The 25,439-nt window shown below is 30.3% G+C and overlaps 6 protein-coding genes across 13 annotated transcripts; 4 read left to right on the plus strand and 2 right to left on the minus strand.

The window, feature by feature from the left end:
* The first annotated feature begins 516 nt into the window (after positions 1-516).
* LOC117231025 lies at positions 517-3,304 on the plus strand. Its single transcript, XM_033489063.1, has 8 exons — positions 517-862; positions 947-1,091; positions 1,171-1,377; positions 1,438-1,611; positions 1,682-1,786; positions 1,904-2,436; positions 2,508-2,769; positions 2,852-3,304. The coding sequence occupies exons 1-8, from the start codon at positions 642-644 to the stop codon at positions 3,254-3,256; spliced, it is 2,052 nt and encodes a 683-aa protein (XP_033344954.1). The 5' UTR covers positions 517-641; the 3' UTR covers positions 3,257-3,304.
* A 350-nt stretch (positions 3,305-3,654) lies between these two features.
* Positions 3,655-8,254, plus strand: LOC117231020. Its single transcript, XM_033489053.1, has 2 exons — positions 3,655-5,012; positions 7,697-8,254. Exons 1-2 carry the CDS (start codon positions 3,893-3,895, stop codon positions 7,918-7,920), a joined length of 1,344 nt encoding a protein of 447 aa, XP_033344944.1. The 5' UTR covers positions 3,655-3,892; the 3' UTR covers positions 7,921-8,254.
* Positions 8,255-8,269: 15 nt separating this feature from the next.
* On the minus strand, positions 8,270-10,828 carry LOC117231018 (digestive organ expansion factor homolog). Its single transcript, XM_033489050.1, has one exon. It carries the CDS (start codon positions 10,685-10,687, stop codon positions 8,408-8,410), a length of 2,280 nt encoding a protein of 759 aa, XP_033344941.1. The 5' UTR covers positions 10,688-10,828; the 3' UTR covers positions 8,270-8,407.
* A 1,352-nt stretch (positions 10,829-12,180) lies between these two features.
* On the plus strand, positions 12,181-19,999 carry LOC117230931 (WD repeat-containing protein 20). 5 transcript variants are annotated; one of them, XM_033488855.1, is made up of 7 exons: positions 12,181-12,306; positions 12,367-12,746; positions 13,392-13,574; positions 14,095-15,483; positions 17,019-17,090; positions 17,362-18,609; positions 19,407-19,999. In XM_033488855.1, the coding sequence occupies exons 2-6, from the start codon at positions 12,477-12,479 to the stop codon at positions 17,431-17,433; spliced, it is 1,986 nt and encodes a 661-aa protein (XP_033344746.1). In that variant the 5' UTR covers positions 12,181-12,306; positions 12,367-12,476; the 3' UTR covers positions 17,434-18,609; positions 19,407-19,999. The 5 variants fall into 5 exon arrangements, with proteins under 5 accessions (XP_033344746.1, XP_033344744.1, XP_033344745.1 ...); XM_033488853.1 differs by having other exon boundaries at positions 12,221-12,746; XM_033488854.1 differs by having other exon boundaries at positions 12,221-12,746; positions 17,362-17,648.
* A 369-nt stretch (positions 20,000-20,368) lies between these two features.
* On the plus strand, positions 20,369-22,575 carry LOC117230932 (aprataxin and PNK-like factor). Of its 4 annotated transcripts, XM_033488859.1 has the most exons (5): positions 20,369-20,901; positions 21,170-21,244; positions 21,330-21,515; positions 21,584-22,080; positions 22,142-22,575. In XM_033488859.1, the coding sequence occupies exons 1-5, from the start codon at positions 20,803-20,805 to the stop codon at positions 22,479-22,481; spliced, it is 1,197 nt and encodes a 398-aa protein (XP_033344750.1). In that variant the 5' UTR covers positions 20,369-20,802; the 3' UTR covers positions 22,482-22,575. The 4 variants fall into 4 exon arrangements, with proteins under 4 accessions (XP_033344750.1, XP_033344752.1, XP_033344751.1 ...); XM_033488861.1 differs by lacking the exon at positions 21,330-21,515 and having other exon boundaries at positions 20,433-20,901; positions 22,142-22,574; XM_033488860.1 differs by having other exon boundaries at positions 20,437-21,244; positions 21,336-21,515; positions 22,142-22,573.
* Positions 22,576-22,774: 199 nt separating this feature from the next.
* On the minus strand, positions 22,775-24,514 carry LOC117230933 (translin-associated protein X). Its single transcript, XM_033488863.1, has 2 exons — positions 24,360-24,514; positions 22,775-23,656 (listed from the first exon to the last, which is right to left on the minus strand). Exons 1-2 carry the CDS (start codon positions 24,373-24,375, stop codon positions 22,821-22,823), a joined length of 852 nt encoding a protein of 283 aa, XP_033344754.1. The 5' UTR covers positions 24,376-24,514; the 3' UTR covers positions 22,775-22,820.
* Between the last annotated feature and the right edge of the window lie 925 nt (positions 24,515-25,439).

The following is a 25,439-nucleotide window of genomic DNA, read 5'->3' on the forward strand; positions in this document are numbered from 1 at the left end:
CCTTGTGCTTACAAAGCGTACTTATATTAATAAGCGCCTCTTTAATAAATATGTTAGTTTATTTTCAAATATAAAATTGGAGATAGATACAATAATAGTAAGTAAAAAAGTAATATACAAACGAAAAAATGTTAAACAAAGTTTGTAAAAATAAGGTGTGATAAAACAATCGCTAGTAACAGGTAATAAATACGGAATACTAAATTTCTATATGCATGCTAACATTAATCAGAAGATACTGAACAAATATACACAGGAAACGTCAAACTTTATTTTAAAAATACGGAGAATAAATCTTCATACATATGTACTATCATTTCGTTAAATGTCATATACATTTGTGTTGAAGTAGACATTGTGTAAAACACTGTGTTAGACACAAGTGTCAATTTGTTGATAGCATTTTAGAGAGATGATTTTATAGAACGAACAAAAGTACAAATATAACGACAAAAGTAACGACTCAATTTTAAATCGATGTTCAAGTTTCTCAAATAGAATTTATTCTTTCCCCCCCCCCAAAAAAAGATGAACATACAATGGAAAACACAACCTATATGAAAGATTATACAAAATAATTGTAATTATAGTACAAATTCGTCAAAATTTGTTGTGAATTTCTTTACACAAAATTAACAAGTATGTTTGGACGACAAATATTTTTGGAACTTATGGATAATCAACGCAATCAAAGACATAATGAATTTATTCGACGACTTTCTGCAAATCAAGGACATGGGATATCATTTAATGAATTAGTAAATATACCATCTTTAAGGAACGACGGATTCTTGTTTGATTTAAATTTTATTCTTCTCGAAGATAATGACCATGACCAGCCGAATAATTTATGTTTCCGAACGTTAGTACAAACAAGAAATTGAATTTCTTAAATGAAATGAATTGTCAAGAGGAAACATAAAATAACTTGTTAATTATGCTTTAGTAATACTGAGAATATACCTAATCGATATTTATTGGAATATATCAGACAAATGAAAGAAAGATATCTAATTATGGAAAGAGAATTAACAAGAATGAAAACATTAATCCCTATAATAACACGAAATACCAATGCCGTACATCAATCGGTATTTTCATCATCTATCATTTTACTAATTTTTTGAATTTAATATTCTTTCGTTCATGTTTAATTTCATTCTTCTAAAGTCGCAAACAGATGTAAATTGGAAACATCGTTCCCTTAGAAAGTACGGACACTTTTTTGGAACTGTTCCAAGAAATCAGTACAAAAAGAATCAAGAACAAATTAACGTTTCATCACGAAGGAAACGTCACACTATGAAAAAAGATAAAGATTCAATTAATGAAACCTTTGATAATACAGATTGGAAGAAATACAGAAAATCTTCACAGGTATTCGTCTAAAAATCAACAAGTTGAAACATGATTGTTTGCACTTGTATGCTCTTTCAGAATTTACAGAATGATATTTATCCTATAAAGGAGCCTGATAGCACCTCGTTTCAATCAAGGATACTAATTAACAATTCAACAGCAGTTTGTTCGATGCACAATATTGCTATGATACTTCCACAGGATTCAACTCAATTGATTGATTCGTCGAGATACAAAACAACAAATTCTAAAGTATGCGTATCAAGATATATAAAAATTTTAATAATTTGAAATATTATGTTACTAATATATCTCTTTATAGGCAAATAACGAGATTCATAAAGCTGTAGATAAATGTGATTCTGATCATTCGAAAATGATTTTTGGTAAATCGAGGAAACATTTCGGTCCCCCTGAAACACGAAAGGTATTAAGATCGTATAACAGGTTCTTTATCGAGCTAAAGTTAATTAAATGTTGCAAAATATATAATTTTATTTTATAAACGATTCGGAACTAATATAATTATCAACGATGTATAAAGGCGTCGATGGAAGTATGCCAAAGCTTCGACAAGAAACATGAGCCGGAAACGTCCTACTATACTGACTTCGATGTTAAACATGAAGATCATACGCAGACTAAACCTGCTGTATATACACCAGAATTTCGACCTATAATGGGATCAAAGTTTAACAGCGATATTTCCGATCAATCTGCATTTCATTGTCAGCAACAAAATACCAATCGCGAAGAGAAGTGTATGTTCAAAAGAACTAAATTTTTCGAAAATACGGATGTTCATCGAAAAGATAATTTTGATATTCGTGTTCAAACACCTCAAGGCAATCGCAGCTATTGGAACAATAATGCGAAGAAGTTATCCTATGAAGGAACACATTGTACAAGCGATTCATCCAGACAATTTACGCGTATGATCCAAAGACAGAAAAAAGAAATACATAAGAAAATACCAACTCCACGTAGCAACGTTCATACCGCTTACACTCCTATGGTGCAATCTCCTACGTGGAATCCTTTGTTAGATCCCAATAGTTTTACCATTCAATTGTTGAGGTATGGGATAAACATTAAAATAAGAAATGAAAGTTTTAGTTCCTTTTCATATTTTCGATTCTTTTTGACAGACTTGCGGTATTACTTTATGCTCCGGCATTGATGCCGGCATTAAATTCATTGATTGCCCGACAGAGTATTCAAACGACAATTCCAATACCTTGCTCCGAAGGTTCAAACGACTTGTTGACGCAAATTTTTACAATTTTGAGCAATCAGCAATGTGTCCCAAATTTATCGTATGTAGCAAATCCTCGAATCAACGAAAACTCTCGACAATTTCGGGAATCGAATTCACATAATTTATCGTCGCGATCAAATTCGCTTCCCGAGGTATAATAATTCTCTATCCTGCATAAATAATCATAGCTATAAAACGTATTTAATCTAATTACAAAGTTTCAAACGTTTTTAGAATCCTTCGAAGCAACTTGGAGATGATGCTTGTAGCGTGAAAACTTTTGAAAACAACCAGTTTGGAAAAAATTCAGTTGCTGTAAATACTTCTTTAGAAATATGTAACTGTAATAATATGAAACAACCATCTTCGCGTTGCAGTAAAAATACTTCACACGATCAAATAGAAGAAAATGAAAGGTTGATGTATACATGGACAAACAAAAAGTCAAAATCGTCAGAAACAGTAGTATTAGAAAAATCAGTGCTACAATCCGAACAAAACAAGGAAGAAGTTTCGAAAAAGGAACAAGAGGATCCTGAATTCTCTGAAACTCTGTTAATGCAAGATGACATTACCATTTTGGATGATGAAAGTTGGGATGATCCAAAATCTAAGTTTACAAATATGTGGAAATGTTGATCAAATATAAAGTTCATCGTACTACAATAAAAATATCTTTAGATACTACTGAAATACTGAACAGGGGTTTAATAAATTGCAAGCAAAAAATAATCTCGTGTACAATACGTACCGACTTAAGAACGCTTGCGCGTGATTCGAACACGTGGCGAAGGAAGGTGCTTTTCTACGAACGCTTATTCAGAACTGCAGTCTTACGTGCTTTCGCTACCGAAGCGCGTCCTACGATACATTGTCTTCCTTTTCTCATTTCCACCTTAGTAGAAGATGTAAAAGTAAAATATCAAATAATTCGCATATATTGAAAACTAAACACCGGCTACAGAGTCTACGTTCACGTACTTAAAATCAAATATTAAAAATTAATGAAAAATATAAAGTACTAACGGAAGATTGCCTGATACGTTTTTGTTTGGTTGCACATGTGTTTGATTCGGTGAACTTTTTCCCACAATTATTGTGAAATGTAAATTTATATTTCTACAAGATGGCAACGATACGCAAGAAGAATTGTAACTAAAATGGAGATAAAAAGAAAAATTAGGGAAATGGGTATAAAACTGATAGAAATCCACTGGGAAGTATAAGTTCTCAATCAGAGTTTAATACAATAATACAAATAAAATTCAAATTACGATGAGCAAGGAAGAAAACAGTGATGGGGCTCCTCAAGAAGGAGCTGGCGGTGGTGAAAGCTCGAGAAAGGAGACGGATATCTATGAAAATCGAAGGACCAAGAAAATAATACGATTAGTCACTGTGATGGCTTACATGTTCTCTGTAAGTTTCGTAGCCATTGTCTTAAGTGCGTATTATTTATTTCTTTGGGAACCACCTAATCCAAGGCTTATACGAAGACCAGTTCAATTATCTTCCGAACCCGAAGTACAATACTTACAAGGCGATAAAATGACTGTGCAAGATGACCCTAACAAACCCGCACAACACTCTAATGCTACGAATGTTTTGTTCTTGGGTCGTATTGCTGACATAGAAAAACCTGTCAATAATTACGATCATGTAAAAGAGCATCGTGAAAAATTAAACGAATCTTTGTTTCTATTACCAAATTCTTTAATTGAATCTTGGAAAAATAGAATCAATAATCCGAACTCTTTTGTTCAAGATTCCTCTCGAGAAAGTGGAACATCTAATTTTTTTAATTATACTTCATTCGAAGAAGAAAAGACGTTGAACTTAATAAGAAAATTAAATGGAAGAGGTACAAAAGATTCATCTAAAATTACGAATCGTATGTTCGGTAATAATGGTACATTCCAGATACTGGAGTCTTCGACTATTTTTGGAAATGAAACGAATAATGATCATTTTACAAATACCAGAAACTATTCTGAATCATCTCAAGATATTTTTCCATTAAATCACAATTTTACGAAAAATACAGTTACCAATCGAAACGAAGACAAAAATAATGTTTTATCAAGCTTTAAATCGAAAGCTGAAACGTTTAATAAAAAAAGTGTGAAAGTTAAAACGCCCCAGTATCCTGAAATACATTTGCCCAATGATACTACAATGACAATTATGACGATAAATGATAAAGAAAATTTCGATATCCAAAACAGTAGAGAAGATCGTGCGTATAATATCAACAATCTAAAACAAGCAATTAATTTAAATAAACAAACAACTCTAGATTCTTCTCGTAATTTGGAACTTGAAAATCGTCTAGAATATCCTGAACAGTCCAACAAATTACCTGGCAAACTGGCAAACATTGCGTTGAACTTCAAAGGTAAATAAATTTTCTATAATTTGATTGTTTTCCACTTTACTCACCTAGTAAGTCACCTTTTTAAATGTGCGGCATTACACATATTTTGTCGTTCGTTTAAGCGATGAACGTGATCATCGTTTATTTTTTGTACAAATATATTTTTTACACGCGTACGTAGTCAGGTATATACAATTATATTTCAGTAACGGCAAAGCATAAAAATATTTCATATACATAACTCCAATGAAAAGTCATGATTAAAACCTTAGAAAGAGGATAGTCGGTGAATTGACCTACGATGATTATCTGTATTGTTCACGTAATGACCAGAACAGGGTCAGGTCGATCCATTATGGCTTCTTTAACGTTGCATCAGTACAAAAATCTTACTACTCCTATGAACAAACTTGTTTAATCTTTATTTGATTTAAACAACTTTATTTTATTTCATCCTCCCAAGTAACATGTTGAAGTATAATATTTAAATGAAGGTATACGCGAATCAAACTAAAGAAAAGATATATCCACTCCTTTTTTTTTTCCTTTTTTATTTCTTCTTAAATATGTGAAATATCCATTGAATAATGATTACCTATCATACTGCTATCTTTATCCGAGATCGAAGAATAATGCTACTAAATGCTATTAAAATAAAGGCGCGCCTCTTATGTAAAACGAGAATGTCGTAAAAGTCACTTTACTCTCGAAATGAAAACCCTATCAGCTTTGACTAAAGTTTATGGGCTCTTGTATTAGCAGCTTCTATTCTCGACACTTGTAACTTTCGAATTATATCCATTGGAATGATTACGTTTACGTAAATAGCATCCTGTATGGAACGACAATGTATCCTGTTTTGCGTGACCTGTACGTGCAAGTATTAACTTTGAAGCAATACATAAACTCAGTCTTACGTAAAATGATTATGCAACATTTTTAATCATTCCTTTGTCACTTCTACAGAAGCACTTCAATTCGAAACTGATGTAGTACTTATACCTATGCCTTAATGAACATTCTTTTAATTCGGTATATAACTTATTTTATATAATATGAATGACACAAAGAGATTCTTATTGTTTCTGACGTTAAACATTATTACCTTTGAATTTTTCACTTAAAAAAAGACTTGGAATAAATAAAATCAAAATGTTACTCTAATCATAAACAGAAACAATGATTCAATCGATATATAATATGTTAAGCACGTATATTTATCGAAAAACGTACGAGATAATTTTGGATGGATAAATTTTGGAAATACAATGAGACGGTGCCCATTATACGGTTTAAGGGCATTTTCCACGATGAATTCCGTAAAATCGAGCAGCCCTTGGAGTTTGCAGAACGAAGCACAATGAGTCAAGATTCTGAGACTTGCGCAGTGAAAACTCGTTGATACATATCATTGGACGAGTGTGTCTTACCAGCTGTATCTGTGAGAAACGTTGATCCAATAGTCAGGAGACAGAAATAGTTGTAGAATAATGAAAACGTCAATATAAACCCTCTACATATTGCATTCTCGAAAATTTATCTCCCTGTTGACAAATTATCGTGAAGTTTAAGCACTTCCCTACCACTGTTCCCGATACTCGCAGTATTCTCTCGGGAACGCCCTATCAGTAAACCAAACTGTCTACTAAATTGGGAATTCGAAAATCAACAACAGTGGATTCGAATTCATATTGATAACGCGAGGATTACAGAAACATTGGTGGTAAATCGTAGAAAACATTCGACCAAACATATGTACGTAACCTGTCGAACGCAAAAGCATTCTGCGTAACAGTCTTCAACATAAGATATATTTAAGCTACAAAGCTTACAGTAATAAACTTATAAAGTTTACTGAGCGTTCATAAATATTAATGATCAAGCAAGTTATAAATACGTAACATTCGATGAAAACAATGTTTTCCTCGATATTTCCCTCGAAACCTTACATCGAATTACTATGATTACAATTACGATTTTTGTACGATGACTTAATATTATAGAAACTAAAATGTTATAATGTTATATTGAAATTTTATATCAAAACTGAAACATAAAACACATTTATGAAGTTAATCGAAACCTTACAATCGAAAATTGAATAAAACGGATTTCTTTGAAACATCAGCACGTCGAGAATGCAGTTGCCGCGCAAAATGAGCGCTCAAAACGTAATGGCAAGCATTAGTCGTACATTGGGAAATCGCGAACATAAACCAGCAGGCAATGAAATTCGATTTGCAGGAGACGAAAGGAAAGACAAGCTCTACGAACCAAAACATAAACAAAAGTTGGTACGGGTATTGACGGTGTTTGCCTATGTTATATTTGTTAGCATGGCAGCTATCCTGCTATCGTTGTATTATACTTTCTTGTGGGATCCGAAAGACGTCCCTACCAAGACAAGTACAAAATCAGAATGTGGTAATATATAATTATCAAATTATATCGCCGATCGCTCTATTATGAACGATAAAAACAGATTTCAAATCCTCCAATCGCTGCGATGTTATCTATTCGTTTCAAAAACTTTAAAAACCGATCTCTTGTTCGAATTATGAACTAGCCAATTATCGTGTAAATATATCGTGTAATTATACTCTTGTCATGATTTATCAATACGGAATTCGTTATCTTGAAATCGCTGATCGCTGTAAATGCTAATTTAGATGCGATAAAACTAAAATTACTTTTTCTTTTTTCAGATACGCAAACAGAAAAAATGACGACAAAATTAACGACCATGGCGAGTGAACGAAGTATGTCAGAAATCATAACCACTCCACGACAGAAGGATTTATTAACTATCTTAACAGAGATTGCTGAATCATCGACTGCTCCCTCGCTAACAACACTCGAGGATTTACAAACTAGTCTAAGTACAGAAACCAAAGAAATATCTACCAAAATGCATTCTAACATTAATTAATATGTTAGAATATTAAAAGTAATTAAAAGAAGAATTAGATTTTACTGTCAAAACTTTTAGATTTGTTATAATGCTTATATAACAATTATTTAGTTAATAACGACAAAAACAATTTAATAATCTTTACATCCAAATAATTATTAAATGCTAAACGAATATTTTTTAGATCAAATTATGTTTCTTTGCTGAAATAATCGTAATATTGCGGAATTATACTATTGGTACGTAAAAATAATTCTCTGAACAAAATCGTTTGGATAATTGTAATTAAGATTGTATTTATTTCAATGCATTTAAAAATCGTATAGTAATATAATAAAGAAATTAAACAAAACGATGAAGATAAAAATGTTTCCTGCTAATAATAATACGAACTACAAACGTTAATGATACATTTTTACATATTTAATGATATTAACAATCACAATATCGATAACATCCGATACCCATGCTATTATATAAAGGAATTTGACATACTTTTTATTTCCTATTCACCAGTCATAAGCATGTGGATGGATTTTTCTGATCCAAACATTTTATTTGCCCTTTCAGCTCCTACAATTGCAGAAAGCTGCATAATATCATATTTACAATATAAAATAGTAATTGTCATATTACTTCCAGAACCTGAACGTGGATTTTGATTAGCTTCTTGCATTAAGTTACACATTTCTACGTAAAACTGAGGAAAGATTGGTGGTGCGTAAAATATAATATGCCTTATACCTTTTACTCTTATTCTACGGAAAAAATGAAATCTTTCTGAATATAGGAGAAAATGTGCATCACTATGGAAGAACATGTCTCTTGCTCTTGCCACTTTTGCATCTTTAGAATATTCACAAATTTGTACAAAACTATATTCTTCTTTTTTAAAATAATTCCGTAATTTCACAAAATCAAAGTAAGATGGTATAAAAATCAATGTATGATTCATTATTCTATCTTTATACTGAGGAAGTATCTTTGTTGTAAAGAACTCCATTCTATATTCCAAGGCTTGAGAATGACTTGAAGTGTCAAATCTGTGAAACACTTGTGGAATTTGTACAGCTACTTGACAAATAGATCCAGGAGAAATAGGATTTATTATTTTTACTTTCCCTGCATAATTGTAACATTTCTTATTAAATATTCCATAAATTTCAGGCACATGAATACTTGAAAATATTAACGTCTGTCTATAGTATTTAGTCCATCCATTCACACACCAACTTCTTACTCTAGAAAAATCTGTTCCATGAGAATCTTTTGGTTGTAAATGCAAATGATTTAATATATGTATCATATGATCCCAGTTTTGCATTAAAAACAATTCTGCTTGATCAAGAATCAATAATTCTACTGATGCTAAGAAATCATAATCTCTATCTGCTTCACCTTCTGCACCTATTAATATTCTTAAACCTAGTAGAGATGAAATTATTATGTCGGAGGAGTAAAACTCTGAATATAATTTTAAAGTCTTTTTTGTAATAGCAATTCCTATTTTAAAAGTATCATCTGTATTTCCTTGAAATGTCAGTTCATAATCTTCAGGTTTTGGATTTTTTTTTGACATTGCTAATTCATTGCCACTAAAATCTTCCATAAATCTTGTCTTATTCATTACAGAACCACCTTTATCTTCTCCAATTAAAATAGATATCAATAATTCAACAATTTTTAGACATGAATGCCTAAAAGGAACAATTATTAAAATTTTTGGTCTCACTAAACCTTGATCTCTATATTCATCTGGGATTTCTGTCATGTTTGTACATTTTGATTTTGTTATCTTTGCATTATGGTGCAATATCTTCGTTCGTGTTTTCAACACATGATTAATTATATGTAAGCAATACACAAATCTTATTTGATCCGCATTAGAAAAAGTCCTTTCAGGATAGTATAAATCTTGATAATTATTTATTATTGAAAATAGCTCCCTTTGTAAAGGAGTCATAGGTGATGGAGTTGTATTCGCATTATCCTTTGTATTTGAATAATTTGCTTGGGTAAGATTGCCATGAATTTGAGACTTGACATATAATTTATCCCAATTTATATTATCAATTAATTGAGGAACAGTGCCACACTTAGCAAACTGTTTATATTCTAAAACAGAAATGTTAGATTCTTTCATTGTGTCTTTAGCATCATCTAAAAATTTTGGTATTTGACATGTAAGATTGCCTAAAACAGGCCATATTATCTTTTGTGTTTCTACAGTTTGTGGGACATTAGAAACTGCTTCATAAAGTTTATCGCTTAGGTCATCATGAAGATGAATTGAGAATGGATCCTTCAAATAACCAGCATCTTCTTGAGTAGTTTCAGGATCTTCTTCGTCAGCGTCTTTCATTTTTATTTCGTCGCTATCACTTGGTAAATCTGCCTCCTCATCCATATTGTTAGATTCCATTGTTAGCTTGTCTCTAATTTCATTACTCTCCTCAACGTCATCCTTATCACTAAAATCATCACTTTCTGAATTAGATTCAATAGCAGTAATTTGTAAACTAGTTGTATTTACAAAAGAGGATAATAAGTTTTGCAATGGATTCTCTTGTTCATCGCCAGAATTGTCACTTTCTATGTCTCGTTGTTGTAACTTTTCTTCTTCCAACATTTGTCTACGTTTCTCGATTTCCTTATTTTTAATGTCACGATCTTTGACATACGAAGCCTCTTTTAGGTTAAATTTACTCTTTTTGGGTTTCGGCCGATCATCGGACCGATGAAATTTCCTTTTTCCACCGCGATTTGATCTTTTACCACGTGCCATTATAATCAAATGTTATGTACATTAATTAACAATCCATAATAATAAAAAAAATGTTATGAAATAAAATTCATCCACGTGTCTTTGTCGATGATTTTTGAATGTACGAATATGTATTTATGTTTCGAGTTATGAATTTGTATATTCATAATTACGTAAATTATATAACTAAATCAACACAAGTACATAAGATTTTAATTTATAATAAAATATATTAGTATTATAATTTTTAATTATACACGATCACGATTTTATATCATTTATTCGTTTAGAGAAACACTTATTACAATATTGTAAGTATATACTATAGGAGAAATATCAATATTCAAAATAAAACAATATTTTGTCATTCTTATGTGTATCTAATGTGTATGTATGTGTTTCCCAATATTATCGTATATTATATTATTATAATTAGCTATAAATATTTTACAAATTACAAAGATAAGTAATTCTACATATAATAATTATTATATGTAGTACATAATTATAACCGTTGTTTTTAAGCAAAATATTATCAAATAATACTTGTATATGCATAAAATAATATACGTGCCAGAATTTGAATTTATTTAGAATTACCATTCGTAAAATCGGAAGAAATTTGAAGCAAATTCTCTGGATTTAGATCACGTGACTAATAATTTTAATAGATGAAATTATCATGCCTAATTGAATTTTGTAATCTTTATTTTTCTTATCTACAATTATACGAATCAGGAATCTAAAAAGTTGTCACATGTCAAATTGTGAAAAATTAATAATATATAAGATTTTTGAATTCATAATATGATAATGTATTTAAATGAATATTAGCTTATCATATTAGAGAAATACTCATAGCATCTTTTTATTACTGGTTATCTGGGTCATGATTAATATCTATAGTACAAAGTAGTCCATGATAATTGAATATGTGTTCTTGATAAGCTAAACCGGTAAAGAAACAGAGGAAGTGGAAAAAAGTGGGCAAAATTAATTAACCCTTCGCTCGGTTGTTTACAAAATATCCGGTCCCTGACAGGCTGTCAGAACTAACGAATTCAGGCAATGCTGCGCGCGCAGTAATAACACGGCGCTAACAGTGCCGTGCATTCTGTAATTTTATTTAATTTCTTCATTGCAACGTTGAATTACAAAGATTTAAAAATATCCAGAATAATTATACATATTTTGATACACCGTACAAGACATCCAATTGTATTAGGTATTACGTCATATTATTATTTTATAAATTATTCTGTATGATTCTATTGTTTTAATATCATTAAAAATATATTGAAAATATCACACACAAACACACAACATTATTAATATTTTCAATAGAATATGCGTAAATGTATTTTTTCTTTTCTTATCTGAAATCTGTATTTTAAGTACTTGAATGTTTACGACAATAAATATTTGAAATTTCTTTATTAAACTGCTTATTTAATATATACGAATTCATTTTTACGTTACACATTGCTTATCACATGGAGGTAAAGGGAGTATCAGGGGTATGGTGGGGACGGAATTGTCCTATACGAGGTTGAGAGTATGAGCTGCGGATCATAAATGCACGACGGGCAGTTTCGATATAGAACTTGGGGCGCCCTTAGCGAAGGTTACATGCAGAACCGGTAAGCTCTGATATTTGGAAGATTTTTAATATAAGGAGCTGCATAGTTGGTGTTTGACAGTTTTTACAAGCTGTCGAAGAAGAAATTATCGACAAACGTATAGAAAGGTAGAAACCAACACAGGTTTTTTCGTGTCTGATGAGCTCCTCCGTCGCACCGCTGGTGGTAAGATGGCTGTGCAGTTGGATGGAGGAGGGAAGGAGGACTTGAAAACACAGTTTGTCACGCGGGAAGGAACTTATAAACTAATGACTTTGTCGGAGTATTCAAGGCCAAATAGGGTCGGTTACACGAATGGTCAAGGAAGTGCATCCGTTAGGGTGTCTTTCGTAACTTTACCGGATCCAGCAGATCCTACGGGTACACAAGGACTTGGTGACCGAATGTGTTTCAATTTTGGCAAGGAGCTTTATGTTTATGTCTATCGAGGAGTTAAAAAGGTAATCTAAACTTCCCCCATAGTTATTATATTTGTTATTATATTTAGATCTAATTGAGCGTGGATTCGTTGAAACCTAACCTCGAAAACGCGTATCAAGCCTCCATCTTTGCACTATCACCACACCTAACATAGAGAATCCTTTTACTTTGTATATTACTGCATGTAAACTTATATTTATCAAACTTATCTCTAATTAGACGATTATTTTAACAACAGATACATCAGTCACTTTATTTAGAATAATAACTTGTTTATTTAACTTCATTTAAATTATAACATATATGTTATCTATCTTTCTCTTCCTTCCTTCAGGTCTTACTAGCTAAACTTTTAACTTTTTATTAATACATACCATATACGCTAATTGACAAAATATTAGTATATTTAACAATTTTATAGTCCATGTTTATAAATCTGATGCAAATATTTGATATATGCAGATACAAGAAATTAATATTTTTAAAATATTAATTTTGATAAAATTTTATATCTTTCACATAAATGTAACTGAGAAATATTAATGATCTTATATAGACAAATAAAATAAATAAAATTTATTAATCACAATATATTTTTACAATATCTTAATTTTAACATGTTATTAAAATTTACAATGAGTCAATGTTATATGAAAATATTTTAGGCTGTGGACTTAAATAAACCAGTGGACAAGAAGTTATATAAGGGAACTAATCCAACATGCCATAATTTTAATCAAACAACAGCAACTGCAGATAGCGCTCCGCTATTAGTTGGTTTTTCTACAGGTCAAATTCAACTGATAGATCCAATACAGAAGGAACTCAGCAAATTATATAATGAAGATGTAAGTAATTTGTTATGTTAAAAAATAGAAATTCATATAGATGTATGAATATACTTTAATATACATACTGAACTAAATTTTTTGAAGATGTAAGAAGATTGTAAAATATTTCTGGTACAATCCTGAAATTCTGGGAATACATTTATTGTGTATAGGTACAAATAGATTGTATAATATTTTATTATTAAAAAGTTTGTACAAAGGTTGTTACCACTTCATCCAATCTATGTGACATGAATGTCTTATCTTGTTGTAACATGATAAACAAAGATATTAGTTAGTATGATAGTTTAATGATTCATAATACTCTATGCTGTAGTAACATATATTTAATAGTATTCATATGTAATATTTAATTTTGTAAGTCTTATTTAGATTTTATGATGGAACTAAATAAATTTAATCAGTAATTATGTAACTTTTTCGTTAACTTATTAGATAGCTGCAACAGCCCAATTTTTAAGATTATACTTATTATTTGTTCAATAAATAAAAAGATATATATCTTTTAATGTTTCAGAGATTGATTGACAAAAGTAAAGTAACATGTATAAAATGGGTTCCTGGATCAAACAATCTCTTCTTGGTATCGCACAGTTCTGGGCAATTATATTTATATAATGAAGAACTTCTATGTGGAACCACAGCCCCTAACTATCAATCTTTTAAATCAGGGGATGGTTATGCTATATATACTTGTAAAACAAAATCTACAAGAAACCCATTATATAGATGGGTAATAGGTGCAGAAGGATGTTGTATAAATGAATTTGCCTTTAGCCCATGTGGCTCAAACTTAGCAGTTGTTTCCCAAGATGGATTTTTGCGAGTATTTCAATATAATACAATGGAGTTAGTGGGTTCAGCTAGAAGTTATTTTGGTGGATTTCTATGTGTATGTTGGTCTCCAGATGGAAGATATGTTGTTGTGGGCGGTGAAGATGATCTTGTGACAATTTGGAGCTTTCATGAAAAAAGAGTGGTGGCTCGAGGTCAAGGTCATCATAGCTGGGTAAGCGTAGTAGCTTTTGATCCTTATACTACATCTTATGAAGATCATGACCCAGACTTCAGTGGTTCAGATGATGAAACATTACCACATAATAATCATAATCATTATCATGAGAAGGCCAACCGTTTGTCTACAACATCGCAAGGAATTCATTCAAACAGAAACTCTTGTGGTTCAGAATTAAGAGTGTCAGGTGGTACATGCTACAGGTTAGGTAGTGTGTCGCAAGATACACAGTTGTGTTTGTGGGATATTACAGAAGATGTGTTGAGACAACCAATGTGTGCAAAACAAAGGCCATCTACAGCAGGTTCTAGTACTCTTCCTACATCAACAGTCAACAGTGGGAATGGTTCAACAACGAATCATCATTTGAACAATTCTAAACATAATAATTTGAATAATGTTAATTACAAAGAAAACGCGAGTGGTAATAATGAAAGTAGTAATAATAGCATGAGTACAAATACAGCAGTGTCAACTGTAAATTCCTTGACACAAAGGTTAGCAGGCCTTGGTTTTGGTGATCGTAAGGGTGATAATCATAAAAGGAACTTTAGCCTCACTATGAGAGGTAGTGGTGCATCTAATAGCACAATAATACAGAACAGTAGTGGTGATAAAGCTACTACTAACTTAAATACAAATAGTAATTTGAACAGTGTCAGTGGAAGTTTAGTAGGTGCAAATAAAAAGGTTAGTTCTGTGATGGATGATCCTATGAGGTTGATAGGGACTGCCTGGTGCCCTAGGTTTGATGAGTGCCCAGTGCTAGAACCACTAGTGTGCAAGAAGTTGGCACACGAGAGATTGACTGAATTAGTGTTTAGGGAAGATTGCTTCGTAACAGCATGTCAAGATGGATATGTCTATACATGGGCAAGACCTGGTCACATGGTAGGTCCTCTCACCATCAGCAGCACTCTGCACAGGCCACATCATCATAGCAATCCTTACACCAACATTAATTCCCTGCGATCTAACGATCTATGATGTAACCCATCTTCAATTTTTGTTGCAATTTTGTGAAGTAGGATTTTTTTAGTAATGAATTCTGATTTGTATATAGAGATAAAACTTAAAATCATTACTGTTATTGAACACAATAATACCTTGAACAATTTTTCTATTGTCATTGTTGAATTATATTAGGCAAAACATGTTCTTTTGGACGCATAACTTTATTAAATGTGAAAAATACGAAAGAGTGATTTTGTTATTTTTTATCTTTAGTATTGTAATAAACATTGTTCTTGTGGCATCATACATACACATGCAAAATTTTTATTTCAGAATGAATGTATTTCTTGTCTTATATTTACGAATTAAATACTAGTTTACATTTTATCCAAAGCAGTATACATTATATTAAAAGGTGCCATTGGAATACATTAAAGATTTAGCAATATTTTTTAGCCTGTATTGTATATCAATTACAGAAATACATGGATGGATGATACTATGAATGGAAAAATTTAATATATCAATCTATATTCTATTTTAACAAAATTTCAGGTCTTTCTTATTGCATGATATATGAAATATAAGATTTCACATTCAATCTTTATATTTTTCAATTTTTTCAATTACGAAAAATATGAATTTCTAAGGAAATTTTTCAAAATTTATTCTGTAAAATTTTGGTATTAATTGAATAGCAGAAATTAAGGAAATCATAAATATAAATAATATAAGGTTCATTCATAGTGTAAACCAGCATTTATATTTGTGCCTAATGATCATCTGGTCAAAATATATTCAATATAAATATTAGAAGAATATATTAGTATGATTATAAATAGAATATATTTATATTTGATTTCCATCATTGAGAGTAATATTGTTTGCGCCCCCATAAGATTTTGTAACAGGGCAGGCCCCTTAAACCCTTCTTTCTTTCCTGTAAAGTGTTATGAGCTTAGCTTAGCAAATGATAGAAAAACAATGAATTATTTAGTTAAACTATTGTCCTGGATTATAATGATGTGACATTTAATCCTTTGTTGAAAACAATGAATTGCCTCGTTGTACAATAAAGCAAAACTTTGAATGAAATATTGCTGCTTGCTTCCTGCTTGAGTTTTATACAAAATGCAATGCAGAAGCTCCAGAGTAAAAATTGAATCAGATATACATATGTAAATATATATGTTTATAATTTATTTTAATTCCTTTAGTTGTAATTTATTCTGAAATATGAGAATTTAAAATGTCAGATTCAGTTTCCTGGTGTTATGCATAAAGCATTTCTATCATCAAAATACCCTATGCTCCTTTATGTTATAGTGGTTTAACCAGTTAAAATTTTTGTGATAATTTTCATATAGTATGCATTGCTTCTTTTATAGTGACAGTCTTATAGTTTTATCGGAAGATGCTTGTGCTTGTTTCTTAAGCCGTTGGGACATTAATTTTTTACTTTGATTGGAAAGATTAATGTTCTGTACCATGCTTTGGCTGATGCAAGAGAATCATGGATGAGTCTTCCCAGAGTTTATCGCATGGTACGTATAATAATTTGTTTCCAACTTGTTTATTGCTTGATCAAACAAAGTAGTATACTGTGTTTTTTATATGCTCGTGTAGTAGTATGTACCTTGCTAAGGCATTTTTAAATTGTCATTGATCATACTTCTATGCTATTATTGCACTGTTCTTTAATGCACTTATAGAAATTATATCTGTGTTCCAAATGCTTCCAACATTTGCAGAATTTTTGTAAAAACAACCAAAAGTATTTTTGATAATAAATTTTTATGCATTTTTCAATTACAGGCAGGAATAGGACAGGTTGGAAATGCTCTCCACGTGATCAGTCCCACGGAAGGTGGAGGCACCATAGTATAGCCAGAACCAGATATTAACACATCTTCAAAGCACGAAGAAAAATACGTCCCACTAATGCATACGTTGCAATCTTCAAAAATGCAGTTTCAACCATATATCCACTATTGCCACTTGTATTATGTATGGCCAAGTGAAAATTATTCCAGTATTCTTTGAAAAATGGGTGATTCCAAGAGCATCTAACAATTGATTGCTAAAAAATACATTTTTATTTGGTAAGTTATTTCTAGTGAATACCAATTGCCCTTCCTTCTTAATTTTTTCTTTTTTTAAACGTGAGAAGATATTAAAATTTCATAATGTTATACAAATTTTATAAAAGAACCCAGCGAAAGTAATAAATAAATTGTGTGTACATGTATATATGTATACATATGTATGTTTGATCTTACATACTGTACTAAATCATTCCAATAAGATCCGCTTAGGAAAATAAATTTTAATTGAATGGTGTTAATACTAAATGCTTATGTATATTGTCAAAGAATTTTATATTACCAACATTTACTTGTAATTATTTAGAAACATGATTTTAAATAGTTAGCTTCTTGTGGCTTAGATTAACAAGCAGTGCAACTATTGTAATCAGTCAGAGCAATATGTACATATAAAGTATTTTAATTTGCGTATTGTTACTAGGGATTAATTGTTTTTATCTTGAGTAATATTATGTACGAAAAGATCGAATTAGATAATATGTAAAACAGGATTTATGTTATTTCATTTTTTAAATTTAATTATACCAAATATTATTTTTTTATATCGTTAACTTTAAGATATATTTACTGAAAAGATATGTTATAATGTTCCTTCTTTATGTTTCACTTCTTGTTAATGCAGTTCAGGAATATAGTCGGGTTATCGATAACTAAATTGCCTTAATAAGATTGTAAGCTAAATAAAGAAAATTTTTATTTGTTCTATAATGTGGTTACACGAATATGTTTCTAAGAAACTTGTTCGCTTTATTGAAAATCTATAATGAGTGCATCGTCGATGTACGATCAGTTGAAAACGAAGTGTAAAAGATGACTTTATATCTGAGAGCTACAAAGCATTGGTCGTAAATAATTAATTAAAAATCCGACTAGAAAAGTAACCTGTACATTGTTAGAATAGTTGTTTTAAATTTCTATTTGATTATAACTCTGCATGGAGTCTTTGAAACAACTTGTTGTGAGTAAGTATTGTATTTCTTAATTCTATTTACAAAGATTTTATGTGTTATTACAACATAACAATGAATCATTTTTACAACGAATAAATAAATAGTTTTATATAGTTCTCAGATACGAAAGTCTATCACAGTAAACAAATAATTATAAATGTATGAACAAATAGTTATTGAATATTCTAATGATAAACAGTATTTCATATTGCATATTCCACACGGCGATACTATTTATTACTTTATAAAAATAAATAATTACAGAAATATATATATATACATATATATACACACGTTAAAGTATTAACGTCAAAATGTAAAAACGATTTGTATTGTTGTAATTTTTAAACAGTTTGGAAACGATGACACATTTTTTCACCTATCATGGGCATTTCTTTCAAAATGTTATTAATTTAGCGATGAGATGCAGACGAAGTACAGAATCGTAATTGTATAAAACGTATTTATTCATTATCATACAAAGTTAATAAGTAAACTATATGATTTAGATAATTGTGTGTGAACCAGTGTTTCTTGGACAATAATATCTGTCATGGCATGCATTCAAATAGTCATAAATATTTTATGATTGTTAAACATATTATAGACTTAATTTATACTTCAGTCATTGAGAATCACTGGTCTTGGCGATAGTATACCTTTTCTGAAATCTTTTTTGTAAAATTATTAAAAGTATTTCCAAGGATATTTTCATGCATATTCATATTTTATGTTATAAGTAAATGAATTATTCTCGATATAAATGCGTATTGTGTATATATTAATAAATTCTGTTTTTACGCAGATAAAAATAATGGACAGACAGAGGTAATTCTGTTTCGAAAGGTATGTTTTAATATCATGTGCAAAAGAAAACAATAACAACTATATTTTTATGTTAAATTAATAAACATAAAAGTATTATTGCAATAATAACAGCATCGCAGCTTTCGTGATAATTGTCGGTATTCCAGGCAAGAATCGACAAGTTTTTGTTGTATTACTTGAAATTTGAAAGTTACATAACGCTTGATACCGTCTACTTTTTGATAAACAATAAATATGTATGTAACATTGCTCTTTTTCATTTAAGCTCTTCGAGGTGTACTGTGATACATGCGTATGCTGACATTGACTAATTACCTAATTGTAAGTAACGAAAGTAAGAATTATGCTAATATCGTGTGTTAAGGCGAATGATTAATTTTCAAACTGTTGATCAAACATTTCTTCATATCGGTATGCGTTATTAAGCCGAAAACTAACGAAGGCTGGCCTGTTAAATATTAAACTATATTTGATTTACCGAATCGGAGATTTATAATGTTCCTACATTGTAAACTAAATAACGAGTCCATAATAAATAATATGTTTTATTTGATTAGTACTGACCAGAAATCGCAGTATCAAATTTATTAGTTAACTTATAAAATTATTTTATTCGATGACCATAAATATATTTCTTGAATTGCTCTATTTTAAAGTTTTATTTTTCAAGTATTAGTTATTATTATTCAAAGATATTTTTCGTTTTGTAAAGCGAATAAGATTCCTTTATATCGAAGAAATCTGTAGTTGCAATTTGCATAATATTACTATTAATACAATAATTGATACAACGATACAAAGGAATATTTTATTGCGAACTGGTTAACTAGTCTGGCTGATTACATCCGTACAGATGCACATAAAAATGTCCGATCTTTTCCTATTTATTGACTTTTCTATGAAACATTTTTCAATGCAGTTTTACGATTAAATTTTACGATTAAATCGTATTCAATTTTTAATTCTTTTCGCATTTTACTTCATTTATTTATAAAAGTGTACATTCTTTGTAATTGTAAATGAAACAAATTTAATTGTTATTATCGTCGTGTACTTTTCTTTCTAACATATTTACCCGATACATATTATGAATATTATTATTTCCAAAACCGTTGTTAGTTAAGTTTTTGTTTAAGTTTTGTTTGATTCGTAAAAAGTTTACAGACAATACATTTTTTTTCTGGCGCTATCTGCTTAGCCGACTACGATTATGTTCGATTTGTCCTTTTCTGTTTTCATTTCTTTTTTTAACATTTGTGTAACGTGTTTTTACTAGTGCAACAAAATTTTATTTTGTAACTGATTTTACAATATGACAAATTTTATACGTAATATATTCCGAAAATTTTCTGTAAATATAATAAATAGAAGAAATGAAAAAATTACAAATACTTCGAGTAGATAACGACGTGGTGCAAAAAATGGACTTACAAATAGGTAATAACATCATTGGCCGAAATGTTGAAACTGGAGTAAGTATGTTAATTATGCAAAGGAAAAATATAATAAAATAATCTTGAATTATTTTTGAATTGTCGATTATCTATTTTAAAATTGTAGATGTATTATGTACTTATATCTTATATATATGTACACATTCTTATGTATGCGTGATGAGTATGTTTCATTGCGGGAAAGCTTTTTTTCATATATTCCTTCCACATTTAAAAACGTTTGCACCCTTTCAATCTAAAACTGCTGTGAATTGTGAAAATTTAGTGTGCATAATTTGTATTTCAGTGTGATGATGATCGAATTATAAAATATGCCGCAATAATAAATTTAACATCTGACAATGAAATGACAATAACACCGGTAAGAAGGAATTCGTGATTATTTGTAATGCTGTAGATATATCAAATGCACCATTTATTAGTGCCCTATAGGAATTATTTTCTAGTATCAGGTTGCACCATGTTATATGAAGTCTGTCGAATCGTCGCGATGGCAACTTCTTAAATTGGGAGTTACAGTACCGGTAAAACCTGGAGATGTTTGTACTCTGGTACCGGATAAATGTTGGTTTAAAATTATATCAGTACCTGATAAAATGGAAAATAATGAGGACTATACGTTAAAACGAAAAGTATTAAATTAATGTCTTAAATGATAGTGAAATTAATTTTCTGACATTTCTTAATAATTCCATTATAGGTTAATGAAGATGTAGATTCTAATACTGTACGTGATAAAAGACTCTGTTCAGGAGAAGGAGATAATTCACGTTCTTCATGCAATGCATTGCATAAAATACTAAATAACGATCATGATGAAAATAAAATAAATGTTGAAGAAAGTGTTATAAACGAAGATAATTTAATGTATAATAACAATGAAAGTAAAACACAAGATGCAAATTCTACATTAATATGTGATCATCACAACATAGATCAGTCATCTGCTATTGAGAGATCTGCTTATAAAGTTCAAAATATGAATAAAGAGAATAGTGAATCTTATGTACATGAAAAGACTTTAAGCCTTGAAGAAAATTCAGATTTACCTTCTATAAGCGAAGACAATGAAAAAGTGATGGTAAAAGTTATACAATCCCCTGTTTCAAAAAATGTACACAGATCAAAAATATCTGCTAATGCAACAGGAAATGTTTTCAGAAGAGACAAATGCAAATATGGAGAGGAGTGTTATAGGTAATTTTATATGTTCTTTTTTTCTTATTATAAAGTATTTCATGAAAAAATCCTTTGGCAGGAAAAATTCACAGCATAGAGATAAATTTTGCCATCCTGAAGATTCTGATTATGATATACCTGATGATAGAGAAGAATGTCCCTATGGCACTCGATGCTATCGTAAAAACCCTCAGCATAAAATGAAGTTCAAACATATTGGTACAAATATTGCAAATAATAAGCGTAAGAAGCAGAATTCTAAACAAACACAGATACAAAAATCTTTGGATACTATAAGTGGAATGGAGGATTCATCCGTAGAGGAGTCTGCTGAGGAATCTATTGATGAGTCTGAGTATGAGCCTTCTAGCAATGATGAAAGTTCAGATGATGATGAAATATACTCTGATAAAAATTGAAAGTGAGCTGGGAAATGATATAGCTGACTAAGACATAGATATAAAGTCTTTATATTTATATAATAATATACGTTAATATAAGAAAAATGAGAATATGGAAATAATATATTTTACAAATATTTTTACAAATATTTTAAAGTTGATAACACTACTAACATGATACAAAGAACAACTAAGTAACATGATACAAACATTATCTCATTTATATTTATAAATGTATAAAAACAATATTGAATAAACTACTTAAAAATAATTATGGAATATTTGTGATTATCTTCAAAGTTGATGTTTTCTTCTTTTTTTTTTCTTTTTTTTTCTTTTTTCTTTTTTTTAAGTTTTTTAATAGGCATGATAACTTTCATCACTGTCTGCATATTCTTCATTAACTAGATCCACAAGTATGTGTTTTGGTATTTCTGAACCTCTTATTTTAACCGTATAGCAAACATTTTCTATTTTATGGAGGTTTTGTTCAAGTGTGCAAAGCTTTCTATTCACTAACCTATTTGAAGCATTTGTACAACCAAGAAAACATGTATACATATCTCTAACAAAATTGCATGTTTGGTAACAACTAGCTCTGTCTCCTGTTGCCAAGTTATTGATGCACAGACGCATTAGTTCTCCAGTCAGATCTGCAATGCCCAAGATATATTCATATGGACTGACTAAAACCTGTATGGTTTTAACATTACTAATCTCAGGAATTTTATAAGTAAGTGTTTTTTCTATTTCTAACCAACTTTTCATATTATCACATTTTAGATACTGATAAAATGTAACAGCTTCTATATATTCTTCCAAACCATTACGATAAGCTTTAAGATAGAGGTATGGATCTTGACCTTCTAATTCATGTGCAATAGATTTAAAAAGGGATCTCGCAACTTTTTGCAATCTCTTATCAGCTTCAAGTAGCACACTTTCCTGTTTGCCTTTTTTATCTATGGTGTGCAAAAGAAAAATTATTCTTTTACTTTCTATAGTAATATCTCTGCCAAATTTTACAATCCTTTCAAAACGATCATGTTTGTTATCTAATTCAGTCGCATATGCTCGAAACTGTTGTAAAATTTCACTGCTTTGATCTGTAATATCCACGATCTCTTTTCTCTTATCATCGATGTTAATCTTCTTAGTACAGCAATGTCCATGATTTTCTCCACCTTCTTCGTCTAATCATAAAATAAGAAAATTAAAATTTTAATATTCTTTGTTAAAATTGCCGGTATGTTTGGTTTAATGAAGTACATTCTGACTTAAAATCGCATCACACGGATTTAGTAAATATTAGGTCATCCCATAAGTTCGTGCCGTTTTCAACCTTGACACCATTCCCATTTTTTTCAAACACCTATGAATTGTTGTCTTAGGTATTTTCAGAACATTTGACATCTCTTGAACTGTCAAACTTCGTGATTTTTCAACAAGATCGCGAATTTTGTCTTTGTCTGTCTGAGGAGGACGCCCGGAGCGTTCCTCGTCTTCTAAACAGAAATTCCCAGCTCTAAAACGTTGGAACCACTTCCTACAGGTGCGAGATGAAAGCGCATTTTCTCCGTAAACAGCACATATGTTTTTCGTGGCAATTGTTACAGAACTTCCTTTCCGAAATTCATATAACATGAGATGTCGAAAATGGATACGCATTTCAGTCATGACTTTTTACTGTTAGAAGTCACTGTGTTCACTATATTACGATCTTATACCCACGAAAATCTGCTCTAGTTTATAAATCGACACATGAAATGTATACACAAAAGTCGGTACGAACTTATGGGATGACATAATATTATAAACAAAAGTGATTTATAAGAAACTGATAACATGAATGATACAAAGTAGTTTTTAAAATATTTTATAATTTCATTAATATACCTTTGATTTGTAACATAATTTTAAATACTGATTTTTACTGATACTGTTTTTTATTTATATATGTAATAACAATGGCATTGATTAAGTACAAGATAGATCTGACATTCAGTGCTTTTTCGTGTTCCACGTTTTGGGAGTCACCTAACCTTAGTCGATGAGTCACCTACCCAGAGATGTTCAACTGTCCCGCAATATTCAATGATGGGTGCAATTAATGTATTTGTTGCCTAAGGAAAAAAAAGAAGAATTTTGGGAAAATATATAATAAAAGATTATATATGTATATATGTATGTACAAAATGTGTACAGATTGCAATATGCAACAGGCTTTGGACTGGCAGGTTGCACACTTCTTAGGTTAATATCATTTTTCAAATAGCAGTATTCGGAAATGTTAATATTTCTATCGCTTTTTATATAGTAATATTTTAGAACATTAATATTTGGAAAACGTGATTCCAATTACGTCATAAATTAATACTATTTTTCGATAAGATATATCTATGTATACTACTACAAAATCTTGTACTTTACTATAATATAATACATAATTTATTAGAAAGAATTGAATAACTTGCGTAAGAAGGTAAAATCCTTTCATGAATTATAAATTTCTGTATTAAAATAAATGTCGAGAAAATGCAGTATTAGGGTACTAATAGAACATAATACGTACCTGAGTAATTTGCGCTCTGGTGACAGAATTAGGAATTAAACTTTGAAATCCATTTCGCGCGTTGTCATACTGAAAGGAGGAAGTAACTGAGGAGTGTTCGTTATAAATGTGGAAAATTTAATACATATCGACATATCATTACTTCAAAATGGTAAGAATCCTACTTTGAATCGTTTTATATGCACAGGTATTAACATATTGCGGACACGTCACGTTCGTAAAAATTCTTGTGCTTATTCTAATACTTGAGGCCGGTTACGAAAATTTTTGTATTTTTATCGTTGTGATTTAGAGAGAGACAATTAACTATACCCTTAATATAGCTAGTAATAAAACGACTAGTCTACAATATGCTAACACAATTAATAGCGATTTATCGTATTTCCATATAAATAAATGAATAT

This window comes from Bombus vosnesenskii, unplaced genomic scaffold (assembly GCF_011952255.1).
Source record: "Bombus vosnesenskii isolate JDL3184/JDL3185 unplaced genomic scaffold, Bvos_JDL3184-5_v1.1 scf7180000013270, whole genome shotgun sequence".
Classification (NCBI taxonomy): Eukaryota; Metazoa; Arthropoda; class Insecta; order Hymenoptera; family Apidae; genus Bombus; species Bombus vosnesenskii.